Source organism: Cornus florida, unplaced genomic scaffold (genome assembly GCF_030987335.1).
Source record: "Cornus florida cultivar Cherokee Brave unplaced genomic scaffold, ASM3098733v1 CherokeeBrave_3.0.0_Hap2_Chr11, whole genome shotgun sequence".
In the NCBI taxonomy this organism is placed as follows: domain Eukaryota; kingdom Viridiplantae; phylum Streptophyta; class Magnoliopsida; order Cornales; family Cornaceae; genus Cornus; species Cornus florida.
Window position 1 is genome coordinate 70017506 of NW_026775581.1, and position 15105 is coordinate 70032610.

Genomic DNA, 15105 nt, shown 5'->3' on the forward strand with positions numbered 1-15105 from the left:
AAATAAATAATCTCAATTTAAAAACTAACCTCAATTAGAAGTCCAAACTCAAACCAGTTTTGAATAAGTCAAAGCACTCGTTAAATATTTTCTTGATTGTTTTCAATCGATTCTTCACTTTATCTTTGTTGATATCGATACCTAGTCTTTCTTTCAATTCATAAACAATCTCACTATAAGCTTTTGTTATAAATATGCCATCAATCATATTCCCCTTCACAAATTGATTATGCAATGCATTTACAAAAATATCATCCATTTGTATAGTCCAAACATATCTATCCCTCTTCAACCCACCACTTATGTTTGATTGATTACTCATTCTTATATCTACATAAAAACAAGTTCAATGCAAAGAAATGAACAAAAAGATAAATCATTCAATTAAAGGTAAACAAAAACTATATGCAAGGTAGGAGTTTATAACAAGCTATAATTAGCATTCTACATCTCCAAATCAAGCACTCTAACATAAAAGAAGTTACAGAAAAATTAAACAAAAGTAAATAAGTTTTAAGTTATTGCAACCAAATAAACATTTCAAGTATCACACATGATTAGCTACATGGTCATGCCACATATGGGAAGCTATTGAATCTCTCAAGTATTCCCCCAAACTATGATGTTCACTTCTCTCCATTAGACCACGCTCTTCATTTGGAGTTTCATTTAAGAGCTCCCGATCTACTTCATTAATAAGGCTTTCATCCGGATCCATGCCCATTAAATAGTTGTGTATGATGCAACAAGCTAAAATGATATCAACTTGAGTTTTAACACCATATGTTGGTTCAGTACTGCTTCCTATGATAGGAAATTGTTTCTTCAACACACCAAAAATTCTTTCAATAACATTGCGTAGTGATGCATGTCGAAGATTGAATAACTCTCTAGGATTCTTTGGTCGGCGTGAGGCATATTCTTTTAAATGGTAGCACACACCTCTATAAGGTGTGATAAGTCCAGCCTTTAATGGGTACCCGGCGTCAGCAAGATAAAATTTTCCTATTAAGAATAATAGTAATTAATATTGGCTTCATATAAAAAAAAATATTAAATATTTTAGTTAATGTTAACAAAAATTACCTTCAGGAAGTATTAATTTATCTCCTTTTCTTTTTAGTGCACTAGTCATAACTCTTGAGTCTGAAGCGGTACCTTCCCATCCTGGTAAAACATAGGTAAATTTCATGTCAAATGAACAAGCTGCTAACACATTTACTGTTGGATAATTCTTCCAACCATGATATCTAGGTGCATCTTCATTTGATACTTTCACACGAACGTGTGTTCCATCAATTACCCCAATGCAATTCTGAGATAAAACCATTATATAAAAAATTTCATGTAATAGTTTATAAAAAAGAAAAATTGAAGTATTGAGTTAAGTACTAATTACGTTTACCTTGAAATATGGATAAAACTTGTCGTTATTATGTATTTCTGGGGGGACGTCCAATCCAGTAGGTAAAAGAACAAGAGTATGCCTAAAATAGGGAATTTTGAATACATTATTCAACCAGTAATCCTTAACTTATCTAGGTACACCTCCTGGAAAGAAAGGACAAGCAAGTTCTAGAGAGTTTATTCTTTTTCAGTACAGAATGCACCAAGGAAAAGCCATTTAAAACCTATCAGTGTTTTAAGTACATGCCTGGCAAATAGTTCTCCCACAACAGAGAAAAATGGTCCTCAAACCCAGTTTTAGAGGAAGAATCATCCTTTAGAATAATCTGTGAATCTAACTTGTAGAAAACTAGTCAAATTCACCAATGACATCATTAGAGATTTCATTACCCTTTCAATGCCTTTATACTCTTGTCATTGGGTGTTCAGTAATATCTCAATAGCTTAATGCTAGTGTTTTGGTATTTGAGATGAGTTGACGAAGGTTAGAGGCTCTACGGCTTAAGGTGAAGGATCAAAACAGTAAACTTTCATGGCATGGTTGATGCTCATAGCCAATCAAATCACAATGAAAGACTCAGAGCTCAATATTCAAAAATCGCGCCTAATATTCAATATTGCGAGTTCAGTATTTCATATTTTCATTAATATCATGATCAAATTACCGTTTTACTACATGATTATCATTTTAATTGCAACTCTACCGAATCAACAAGCAACAGTCACAGATACAAACCTTAGTAGAACTAGATGGTAATAATAGAAACAACAAATCTATTTTCCCAATAGAAGCAAAAGCTAATATTAGTCTAAATAATTTAAACCTGAAAATAATTTACAGAGAGTATCATTTTCACTAAATTTGTATAACACTCATCTTTCAATAGCAAATGATTTCAATTTATGTCATATGAAAACAAATATTAAGATATACGGAAAGGTAAAATGCAAAAACACCTCTGACCTATTTATTTTTCTTATAGATAAATCCTTTGATTTGACTAATAATTTCCTGAACTTATATAGAAGTAAGTCTTGATGTTAGCTTTATGATTAAAATAAGAACTTAATAGAGATAGGAACTTAATCCACTAACTGAAATCCAAAAATTGATTCAAAGACAACAAAACTCTGACCCGAATGTCGGAGCTGGAGAAGAGGTGAAGCCGAAGACGTGAGAGAAGAGGAGATAGAGAAGCGACGATTCTGATTTGCAGATGCGAGAGAAGAGGAGATAGAGAAGTTGCGCCCTAATATTATTGACCTAGGACTTGAATGTAATATAAATTTTGCGTATAGAATTTGGAAGGCTAATTTTGTCTTTAATGAAAATTATACTTAAATTGTTTCCTTTCCCATCAAATCTTCTCAAAATTGGAAGGATTTAGTTTTATTGTATTGGAAGGATAGGTTATCCTCCAAATCCTTCCCAATCATTTCTTTTCTCTTCTATTCCTTTCATCCAAACACACTTAACACTATCATTCCCTTTCTTTTCTCTCTAAATCCCTCAATCCAAATGAGGCCTAAAAATAATATACTAACCATACACTTGTCAATGACGAAGATGAGCTCAATTCCTAGATCCAACCCACATGATCATCGTTGCACTCCCTCTCTCTCTCTCTCTCATGTTGCCAAGTGACCCATGAGAGCAAATCCAAATTCTCCCACTCTTTTGATACTCCCAATATCAGAAACTATATGAAACTTCATCCGTCTTCGAATCTACTAATATCAAAACTCAAAACCTCAGAAACTCTCTCTCACTCAGTCATGCTTTCTCCATTGACGAAGAAATCCAATTTCAAAGCTCAAAAGGACCATAATCTAAGGCACGCACACCCTGATTCACCAATAACTCCACTTGTAGAGAATCGAATATTACAATTCAACGGGCCTCTCTCGCCAGGTACTACATAAACAAATATTTACATAATTATCAATATATATATATATCACAATCACTACTTATGGTGTTTTTGTAGGATGTTGTTGTGAAATAGCCCTCAATAGGCCTTCGTCTTGAGCTGATTGCATGTGAGAGAGTAAAGTTGCAAGTGTTCAACTTCAGAAATTATGGTTCCAAACAAATAGTTCGTTTTCTCCCTCTACCTATCAATGTCATGAAAAATAGGGTTTCAAAGTTCAGAAATTGAGTATGGATTTGGGTTTGTGTTTGTCTGAGAGCAGGTTTAGAGCCTTCGTCCTCTACAAAAACTAGGGTCCCAAAAGTAGACGAAACGGAAGTAAAGGGCTCAGTTGTTTGGTTTTCTTTAAGGCTTTGTTTGGTACGGTGAGTTTGAAGAGAAAGGATAACATTAGTTATGAGGGAAATGAAAGGGAAGGGAAAGGAAGGATAATTTTAACTTCCTATCACGTTTGGTTGATTAATGAAGGAAAAGAAAGGGAAGGATAATAATCATGTTTGGGAAAAGAAAGGAAAGAGAATTATTTTAATAAATTTACTATTTTACCCTTTTATATTTTAAAAGATAAATTTATACATTTAATAAGGCCACCAAAAAAAAAAAAAATTGGCAAAAATGGGCATTAGCCATAAGGCCCATGGATGATGGGCCACAAGAAAAGTTAAAAAAATTTTAGGGCAAATCATTTAAGCCTCCATCCCCCCCCCCCCCCTCTCTGTCTGCAACAACAAACAACAAAATCTACACAAATCAGAAGAGAGAAATCCGTATACTTCACCTATATCGGCATATCATTTCAGATTGTTCAAAAATTCAAAACCCATCCAATTCGGGTTTGCCGTGCGCAAGCTTTAGCCAATGGCTTTGTCAACTCTCAAGCTTGCCCCCCTTTCTCTCTGCAACTGCTAATGGGTACGTATGGGTTTTGTTTAAATTTTTTTCCTAAATCAACTAATCAAGGTCTGTAATTCTTGCTTTGATTTTGTGTAAGGGTAAATTTGGCATAAAAAAGTCCCTCCTTCCCTTTCCTTCCAATTCGTCCTACTTTTTGGAGGTTAAGAAAGTTACTGTTTAAGCCCCTACTGATATCCTTCCAAACCCTTCCATTTCCTTCCCTTTCCTTCCAACAATTTTTACTAAACACAAATTTTTAATCCCCCTCCATCACCTTCCCTTCCCTTTCCTCCCTTTTCCATTGCACCAAACTGACCCTAAGGAAATGAAAAGACACTCTGGTTCAGTCAGTTTTCATTCCCGCCATTTTGACAAAGGGGTAGAATGCTCATTTGGTAAAACCACTGGACAACTAAAACATAATATAATAATAGAGGTGTAGAACCTTTGTGCTGATGGAAGTCATAGATAATTTGAACAAAGAACGACAGCTGAACAGAGAAAAACCAAACCAAAATTCTCAACAACCCGCCCCCCCCCCCCCCCCCCCCCCCAAAAAAAAAAAGTTAGAAATTCTGAAAATTTTCAAGTTGATGATGATAGAGACCTATGAAAATGACCTTCAAATTAAGAAGAGCTGTTGAACCTTTCATAAGACTAAATCTTTTTGGCTTTTTAATACTATATAGTAGTGTAGAATGGCTACTGCAACTAAAATATTCTACAAGAGGAGCCAAATTTATAGTATTGACCCACTCTTGCTAGCACCATCCAAAGGTTACATTCCCATGATTTCTTGAATACTTTAGCAACCAAATCCGCATCAAGTTGCCAAATTAAACTCAGTAATAAGTTTTTAGCAGTAGTTGTGGTGATGACATATCAACTTCGTGGCGTTTACTTTCTACAGTCTTTACTGCCCAAATAGAGCCTTGGGAAGGAAACTAAATCATAAAGATAATAATTATATTAAAAACTGTTAGAAATTCTAAAAAGTTTCAAAAGGATGATGATAGAGACTTAAGAAAGTGAATTTCAAATTGATATGCGTGGTTGAACTTTAGTGCTGAAGTAAGTCTGCAAATAATTTAAACAAAAATATCATGAAAAAAAAAAAATCCCCAAGAACATTGAAGAGGTATGTCATCTTCACAATGAACTCTTGATCAATTTTTAAGAGTGATATCAAAAGGTTAATGATAAAGCAAATGTGATCAGTGAACCAACAGAGGAGATAGTATCTATTCCTTACATTTCTAAAATGGGGGCTAAGATATTGCAGGAAAGATGCAGATGCTCTGTTTGCTGTCCAATCATCAAACAGAAAAAGCTAAAGAGGCCACCAATGAAATTTGCAGTAGAAGTAAATATTTGAACTTCAGGACTGGAAGTTAATCAGCTCAGATAAGGATTTTTTATTTAATTTTTGCATTATTGTTCCTTGCAGAATATAGGAGTAAAATGAAAATGTGCAATTGTATCACTAGGATATAATTTCAAACAATATAGCCCAGTGGTCCTTCCTCACTTTACAAAACAGAGGGTCGGGTTTAAGTCTCCATTAGGGGTAAGTGGGGGGTGTGAGTGTGCTTTTTGTTAACGTTAAAAATAAATAAATAAATAAAAAAGAGGCCGGAATTCAAGTATTTTGGATTTATTTTTTGTTAATTAATAGTAAAGATATTTCAAGGTCAATTCCTAGCTGTCTGTAAGAAAAATAAATGATGAAACAATTTTTCATAAGGCTAAATCTGTATGGCTCTTTAGTACACACTACTTGTAACGTAAGTATTCTACAACAGAAGACAAGTTCTAGTACTGACCCGTTCTTGCTATCACCAACCAAAGGGTTAATTTGACTTAATCCTATTATTTCTTTAGTTCTTGGGCAACCAAATCTGCGTCAAGGTGCCAAAATAGACTGAGTAATAAGTTTGTAACCGTTGTGGTGATGACATGTCAATTAAAAAAAGGAGAGTAAAGTCTACTATCTAATCAGCAAAATTTTGACAAAGTCACAAACTTATACAGCATTGAGCAAATATATCTATATCTATCTATATCTAATCTATCTACTACTTATGTAAGTGTAAAGATTTCTTTTATTATATCTATATATTTTTCACATTTTTTTAAATACAAAGAAGTTTTCCCTTTCACTAAATGTGTGTGTGTTTTTTTTTTAATATATTTTTAAGGAGACCTAGAAGTTCAAGAGTTTTAGCATTGTGTAGGGATTTTTTATTATTACTATACATTTTTCACATTTGAAAATACAAAAATAAAGTTTTCCCCTTTTTTTTTTTTTCAAAAATTAGTTTTCCTTTTTATTAAGAGTGTATTAGAAGTGTTTTCATTAAATGTGTTGTGATTTTTATTTTTTTTATTATTATTATATTATTATTATTATTATTATTATTATTTATGGAGACCAAGAAGTTCAAGAGTCTTAGTCCATCAACATGCTTTCATTAAATATGTTATTATTTATTTAAGTTTTTTTTATGGGTCCAAGAAGTTCAAGAGTTTTAGGATTTTTTATTATTTCTATACATTTTTAACATTTTCTTAAATACAAAAAAAGTTTTCCCTTTCATTACAAGTGTACTAAAAGTGTTTTCATTTTTAATATTTTTTCTTATGTAGGCCAAGATGTTTAATTAAATGTGGTTTTTTTTTTTTTTTTTTTTTTTTTTTTTTGGCTTTCTAATTGTTCTATATATTTTTATATAGGTTTTTCATTTCATTAAAGTGCATTAAAAAAATTTTCATTAAAACTGTTTTTAATATATATATATATATATTATATTCTTTTATGAATGCCAAGAATTCCGTCAGTTTCTTTATATGAATTAAAACAAAGAGTTAATACTTTATAAGCTAAATTAACTTTACTAATTTTTCTTAAACGACACATTCTTTCCTTTTCCTAACGAACACATGGTTGGTTTGAGTATATTTTGAAAGGATGCAAAACATTGTGAAAGGTTAGAGAAAAAACAACGATTGTGAAAATCTAAAAAATGCTGTTTATATGAATTAAACGATTGTGGAGGGTGGGTTGTCTCTATAGATGTATATTCTCTTCTTGATCTATGATAGTGAAAGTTTTTCTCTCCATAAATGTAGTTTTAGTTTCGTTGAACCACGTAAATATCATATGTTGTGCCTGATTGAGGAATGATTGGTCTCCATATATGCATGTTTGATGATTGTGTGGTTATATGCTTATGCTTTGCTTGAATGAAGAGGGATTTAATTTTCAAACAACTGGCAAGTAGTTCATCTTGGGAAGTTCAACCTTAATCAGAGTTGATGGTTCGCATCGGGAGGACCACCAAAGGTTTGCATTGGGCATCCTCGATCATAAGTTCTTTTAGCTATATTTCTATTAAATTTATGTCTTTTTTAGTGTGCCTTTTTCTTTTGAGTGGTTAATTTGTGAACCAACGCAACATTTGAATATGTAGGAGGAAAAAAAAAAAATGATAATATTAGTTATTAAAAAAAAAAGATAACAATAATTTTTATTTATGTATTTATGTTTGGATAGATAGAAAAAAAATAATAATAAAAGAAATGATAGTATTCTTATTTGGATATGATATATTAGAAAAAAGAGAAGAAATGATAACAACTAAATTACTATCATATCCTTTTAAATAAAAGGGATATGTATGTAATAATAATTTTATACTATCCTTTCTCTCCCTATCTTCTCATTTTTAGAAAAAGAGGAAATGAGAGATAAGTAGGGATAGCTATTTCTCCCTATCCTTTCTTTTCTCTCCTTCTAAAGCATCCAAACACACTTAAACCCTATCCTTCCTTTCCTTTTCTTTTCTTCCCCTATCCTTCCAAATCATCCCATAGTTACTCTGAGCTATGGATACGAGTAATTATGAGAAAAATTGGATTCAACCTTTCCTTATATTTGTTCTTTCAAATTGCATTTGCCTTATCAACTTCTGTATCCTTTTTCCACATTAATGATGATTGTCTTCACCTAGCTGTTATTTTCTAATTAATATTTTGTCCAGCTACAAGTCACTTAACAATCCGATTGCATTTTGAACACTACGACGGTCACTTAAATTCTTGTAAATATGTGCATCTTCAAAAAATCTGAATAAAAAATGATAATAATAACTTCAAATTTTGCTTGGGCATTACTTCATTTGCATTTCTTACCCCAAAAAAAAAAAAAAAAAAAAAAAAAAAAGAGAGTTTTTAGTATTCATTTTCTTATATTTGCTACAGGTTAAGTTACATGATGAACAAGACTACACACGATTTGAACATTTAAAATAAACATTATGATTCGCAATTTGACTTGTTTACACATTGGCAAAAGGTTATCTATGTCACCATCATAGCTTAGGTTTCAACAGAATTGATTGAACAGAACCAATATTTTAAGTTATTATATTATTTGGCAACATGAGCAGCCTATTGGTACATATATGAAGTTGGAATATAAACATAAGATCAACCATCCTCTAGGCTTTGCCTCTTCAGCATGAAGACTCTGAACAGAAGGACGGGGATGCCAAATTGCTTCCTCTTTGCATTAATTCTTGGTGCTTTTGCCCTTGCAGTTGTGGTTGATGCCCAGGACCCTTCAGGTTTGTAAACACTTTTTTGTAACTATCAATATGATATATATATTGTCGTTGCTCTAAACATTTAGCTAATTATAAGGTCTCTCCTTTTTGTCCATTTCTTTCTCAGGCTTCATAAGCATAGATTGTGGGATATCTGAAGATTCCAGCTACACAGATGAGACAACCGGAATACATTATATTTCAGATGCAGCTTTTATAGACACTGGTGTAAGCAGGACTATTTCTCCTGAATTTAACACTGGGTCACTCCAACAACAGTTCTTGAATGTTCGAAGCTTTCCTGAAGGACCCAGAAATTGCTACACCCTAAGACCTGCAAACGGGACAGGTAGCAAATATTTGATAAGGGCCTGGTTCATGTATGGAAACTATGATAACCAAAATAACCCACCAACATTTGATTTGCACTTTGGAGTTGATTTCTGGGACACAATATCATTGCTTGATACAGCTAGTATTGGGTGGACTGAGATCATACATGTCCTTTCCAGTGATTATGTATACCTTTGTCTCTTAGACAAACAACTTGGAACACCTTTCATATCAGCAATAGAGCTAAGGCCTTTGAATAACTCTGTATATGAAACTACAGATGGATCACTAGTCATGTTTGATCGTTTAGATTATGGTTCAACGCCAAGTGAATTAGCCAGGTATGCCATCTTCATATCAAATTGTTTTTGGTAGGAACTAGCTGGGAAGATTAATCTGGTATCTTTATATTACTGAATAAAAATCTCATTATGGTACCAGTACCTCAAATAGGTTCAAAGATGATCCTTATGATCGCATATGGAACCCTACTCCCAATTCCTTGATGAGTAATCCCAGCAAGATAAGAAATTTGTCTACCATGAATTCCGTAACTTCAAACACATTCAAAGTACCGCTTGCAGTCATGAGCACAGCTACTACGTCACAAAATGGCAGCGAGTCATTGAACTTAAAGTGGGGTCCTCCTATCAATTCTTCTGACCAATATTATGTCTACTTGCACTTTGCTGAAGTTGAGGTGTTGCAGCCTAATCAATCCAGAGAGTTCGACGTCTTTATAAATGGGATATCATTGTTTAATGAACCTATTGTTCCCGATTATAATTGGACACACACACTTGCCACAAATAGTCCTGTGCCTTTCCCAGAGTTCGGTATTGCAATCAACAAAACCAAAAATTCAACTCTTCCGCCCATCATCAATGCCATGGAGATTTATATTGCTAGACCAATTACACAATTACAAACAGATGATATAGATGGTAAGTTCTTACGTACATTTACTTAAATTTCAATGTTATTGGATATAATGCTTTTTCTTCTTCATGTACTAAATCTCTCTGATTATTAGTTTCTGCTATCCTGGGCATCAAGTCGACGTATGGAGTGAAAAGGAACTGGCAAGGAGATCCATGTGCTCCTGAAGCCTTTTTGTGGGTCGGCCTCACTTGCAGCAATAATGACGGTTTCAATCCTCCCAGGATCACATCTTTGTACGTCTATGCCTTTAAATAACCATGCTTAATAATTTTCCTTCCAATTCCATATGTTCACAAGATTATTGAACTTGCAATGTAGGAACTTGTCCTCAAATGAGCTGATAGGGGAGATTTCTCCTAACATATCCAATCTCATGGTGATACAATCTTTGTAAGTATGTCAATTTCACAAGAACCAATAAGATGCCAACTTGCTAATAAGATGCAAATCCAATTTAATTTTCTATATGAAAAATAGTAAACAAATTTATCCTTTTGTTTAATTCAGGGATTTGTCAAACAATAAACTAACAGGTCAGGTGCCTAGTTTCCTATCTCAATTGGCTTATTTGACAGTCCTGTAAGTTACTTTTCTCTGTGATCGACATGAATTGTAAGCTTAACAGAATGCAAAACAGGCCATCATGTTTGCTCTCCTTTTGCAGAAAGTTGAAGGGAAACAATTTCACTGGTTCAGTTCCAGAATCACTCCTTGAAAAGTCAAAAAATGGATTGCTCTTATTGAGGTTTGCTGTTTTTGCAAAACCACAACCAGAATTACCGAAATTTTTTCATAATGATCTATGATTTAATATTTCATTCCCCCATATATGCCAGAAACCTTTTAAAAATAATACACTGCACCTCGTTGTCGCTTTTAATTTTCTGTGACCTTGTCAAACATTATAAACATTTCCGTACTTCAAAGTTGCTACATCATGACTTCTTAGTACCTACTGTTGATACATATAGCGTATACAATAAGCATTCATTGATTCTTAGTTTGATGTTTATTATCAACAACAGCATCGATGCAACTCTAGCTACTGAAAACACAAATCACCAAAACAAGGTCGTTATTCCGGTAGTAGCATCTGTCACTGCATTGTTCGGACTCTTTATTGCAATAGGGTTTGTCTTATGGATCATTGAAAAGAGAAAACGAGGTATGAGGACCATTACTCTCAGTTTAAAGATCAAAATGTTAAAATCATCACATCGAACTCTCAATAATAAAAAATATCCATATTTAATCTATCTTTATTGAATTCAATATGATCCTAGTAGTCAGGAAACAGAAAGAAGGTTCATTTGATGTAAGGAATCGAGAGTTTACATACTCGGAGGTAATGAGTATTACTAATAACTTCGAAAGGATTATTGGAAAAGGAGGATTTGGAACAGTATACCATGGCTATGTAGGTGATTCTCAAGTTGCTGTAAAGATGCTTTCTTCATCATCATTTCAAGGGTATAAGGAATTCCAAACCGAGGTAATTTGCGTAACTCCAATAACAGCTTGATTAGCCATTGCTTTTAGAGGATGGAATCCAATAAAATGTTGTTTTTCCAGTGGTATTCCATATCAAATGAATATTTATGAGCTTTTGAGAACACCGAATCAGTGCTTTGAATTAAGTATCCTCCAATTCCAATTCCAAGGTGCTGATTCGGTGCCCCCAAACATAGCTTTATAGAAAACTTGAGTACATCAATGTATGCAGTAAATTAAACTAAATGTGGTTTTCTATTGCAGGCCAAACTTCTTATGAGTGTTCATCATAAAAGCCTAACTTCTCTTGTTGGGTACTGCAATGAAGGCACCCACATGGGAATCATCTATGAGTACATGGCTAATGGAGACTTAGAAAAGCATCTGTCAGGTATAAATGTCACACTCCAATGTTTATGACTAGGAAGGAATGCATGACTGTAAGTTCTTGTCATTAACAAAAAGACTTGAATTGCTTATATATGTTCACAGATAAAAATCAAAATGTTTTGAGTTGGGAAGAGAGGCTTCAAATAGCGACAGATGCAGCACAAGGTTAGTAAGTAGATGAATTTTTTTTAAACCCCTTTTACTTCTTATTTTCCTTTTAAAATTTACCTACCAAAATGTGGACTGGAATTGAAGGATTGGAATATCTACACCATGGTTGTAAGCCACCAATAATCCACAGAGATGTGAAGTCTACCAATATCCTATTAAATGAAAAATTCCAAGCCAAACTTGCTGATTTTGGACTGTCCAGAGTTTTTACAACTGAAAGTGGTACTCATGTATCAACAATTGTTGCTGGTACTCCTGGTTACCTTGACCCTGAGTAAGTATTTTTACCCCTTAATTTCCCAGTACTTTAAGGTTTATCTTTTGAAATCATTTGTTTCAAGAATAAATTACATTGTTACACGAAACCGATGACTAGACAATCGGCTGAATCTAGAGAACATAATTTCATGATTTTGTTGTGATAGGGATAAATGTTTTTTGTTTTTTATTTTTTATTTTTTGAATGGTAAATGTTATATACATTTTGGTTTGCAGGTATTTCTCATCAAATAGGTTGACAGAGAAAAGTGATGTCTATAGCTTTGGAATTGTTATCTTGGAGCTAATCACAGGCCAACCAGCAACATCCAAAAGTCCTGGCAAAACACACATAATTCAATGGGTTAGTTCCATGCTTGCAAACGGGGATGTTAAAAGTATTGTTGATCCCAAGTTAGAGGAAGATTATGATGTTAATTCTGCTTGGAAAGTTGTAGAATTAGCAATGGCTTGTGCATCTCGCGCCTCCACCAGAAGGCCAACCATGAATAATGTGGTTATGGAATTGAAGGAGTGTTTGGCAACGGAGGTAGCTCGCCATGAGTCAGATCAATCCGATGATTCAATTCGAATGATACCAATGAATTCGGAGAGTGGAGTGAGTCCCATGGCAAGGTGATATCCCTGCTAAAAAGTTACAACGTATTTGTGTAGGATGCTGATGGTTTCTGTATTTCACCATGTTAAGAGTCTCCAGAGAACTTGGGAGTCTATCATGATCCTTAAGTCTTTGTCCTAGTGGAGGTAGGTGTGTGTACTTGGGTGCAAATTGTGAGTTACATGTGGGTTTGAACAAATTTTCTGCTGTTTTTCTATTCAAAGCCGACTGTTGATATTTGAAATTTGTTTTTTTATTTCAAAATTTTCAGCCAACCTCTATGCATCATGTATATATTTATTGCTTATACGGATGTAACTAATTCTTAAAATAGTACTAGTGAAAATGAAAAGGAAGACCTATCAAAAAAGGAATTTTGATTATAAAAGCACCAGTCGACAATTCTATTGTTGTCCTTCTCAAATACTTTACAATCAACCCAATCCAATGACCAAGGCCCAAATTCCCAATGCTACGGACCCAAGGAATTTTGATTATAAAAGCACCAGTCAACAATTCTATCGTTGTCCTTCTCAAATACAATACAATCAGCCCAATCCAATGATTATAGACCCAAGGCCCAAATTCCCAATGCTACAGACCCAGGGCAAGACTCAATTCATTTGTCCAAAATTTGATGGTGTCATTTCAACACTTCCAAACGACTTTAGATTCTAGGGCAAATTACATAAACCAACCGTCAGGTTTTCAATTCATACATCAAGATAGAATGTGGACCAATATTTTGGTCAACAACCCTTGTAATTTCATTGACCTAGCGTAAATTCATGTTGATTCACCAAGGTCAATTGCTCAACTAGGACCTTCCAGTTATATCTCGTCTACTTATATCTCAATGTATGAATTGAAAACCTGAGGGGTGGTTTGTTTTTCTTCTGGCAAGAGTAGTATAGATTAAACCTTATGTAGGTATAGAATCCATAGCAAGAATTTGTCTTAAAAAGAGATATATATATATATATATATATATATATATATATATATATAGCACAAGTGAACAAAAATAAAAGGTAAAGGTGAAGTCAATTGTAGCAGTAGCTGGATTTTAGGGCAGCAATTTAAGTGCAAGTGTAACATGACTTCAGGAGCTTATTGTCATTTTTATTTTTCTTTGAAATGGTAAAACATTAAACATTTCCATAATTTTTATTCTTCTAAATTTAACATTTGTCATAAAAAACAGTATTAATGCAACTGGAGCTACTGAAAACACAAATCCTTGTCAGTCTATTCTTTGCAAAAAGAAAAAGACCAAGGTGGTTGTGCCGGTAGTAGCATCTGTTATTGCAATTTCTGCACTCTTAATTGCAATAGGGTCTGCCTTATGGATCATTGAAAAGAGAAAACAAGGTATGAGAACCGTTATTCTCATATTTTATAGATTAAAAGTTCAAAATCTTAATATTTAACTTACAATAGTTAAAGGTTTTCCTAATTAAACTATATTTATTGAATTCACTATGATCACAGTAGTCAGGAAACAGAAAGAATGGCCCTTTGATGTGAGGAATAGAGAGTGTACATACGCGGAGGTATTGAGTATTACCAACAACTTTCAAAGGACTATTGGGAAAGGAGGATTTGAAACAGTTTACCATGGCTATATAGGTGATTCTCAAGTTGCTGTAAAGATGTTCTCTTCGTCATCCATTCAAGGGTATAAGGAATTCCAAGCCGAGGTAACTTGCATAACTCCAGTAACAGCTTGATTAACCATTACCATTAGAGGATGGATATCGATGACTGCAAATTGAAATCTTGAGTGCATCAATGTAAGCAGTAAACTAAATGTGGTTTTGTATTGCAGGCCAAACTTCTTACAAGTGTTCATCATAAAAATTTAACTTCTCTTGTTGGGTACTGCAATGAAGGCACCACCATGGGGATCATTTATGAATACATGGCTAATGGAGACTTAGAGAAGCACCTGTCAGGTATACATGCCATACTTGAAAGTTTCTGACTAGAAAGGTATGCATGTTTTTAAATTCTTATGATTAACAAGAAGACTTGAATAGCTATTTTGTAGACACAGATAGAAATC

General features: G+C 33.6%; 1 protein-coding gene across 1 annotated transcript; it reads left to right on the forward strand.

The window, feature by feature from the left end:
* The first annotated feature begins 8751 nt into the window (after positions 1-8751).
* LOC132281252 (senescence-induced receptor-like serine/threonine-protein kinase) lies at positions 8752-13061 on the forward strand. The gene is made up of 13 exons (XM_059782973.1): positions 8752-8857; positions 8964-9510; positions 9611-10113; positions 10203-10344; positions 10430-10501; positions 10619-10690; positions 10776-10856; positions 11137-11276; positions 11395-11603; positions 11867-11993; positions 12095-12157; positions 12248-12437; positions 12659-13061. Exons 1-13 carry the CDS (start codon positions 8752-8754, stop codon positions 13059-13061), a joined length of 2655 nt encoding a protein of 884 aa, XP_059638956.1.
* Positions 13062-15105: the final 2044 nt, after the last annotated feature.

What these genes read in the sequence shown, in the direction of transcription:
- LOC132281252 (XM_059782973.1), top strand. Translation starts at nt 8,752, where the DNA reads ATGAAGACTCTGAACAGAAGGACGGGGATGCCAAATTGCTTCCTCTTT. An exon ending in TGATGCCCAGGACCCTTCAG is followed by an intron (nt 8,858 to 8,963) that starts GTTTGTAAACAC and finishes TTTCTTTCTCAG; the next exon opens with GCTTCATAAGCATAGATTGT. An exon ending in ATAAGGAATTCCAAACCGAG is followed by an intron (nt 11,604 to 11,866) that starts GTAATTTGCGTA and finishes TTTCTATTGCAG; the next exon opens with GCCAAACTTCTTATGAGTGT.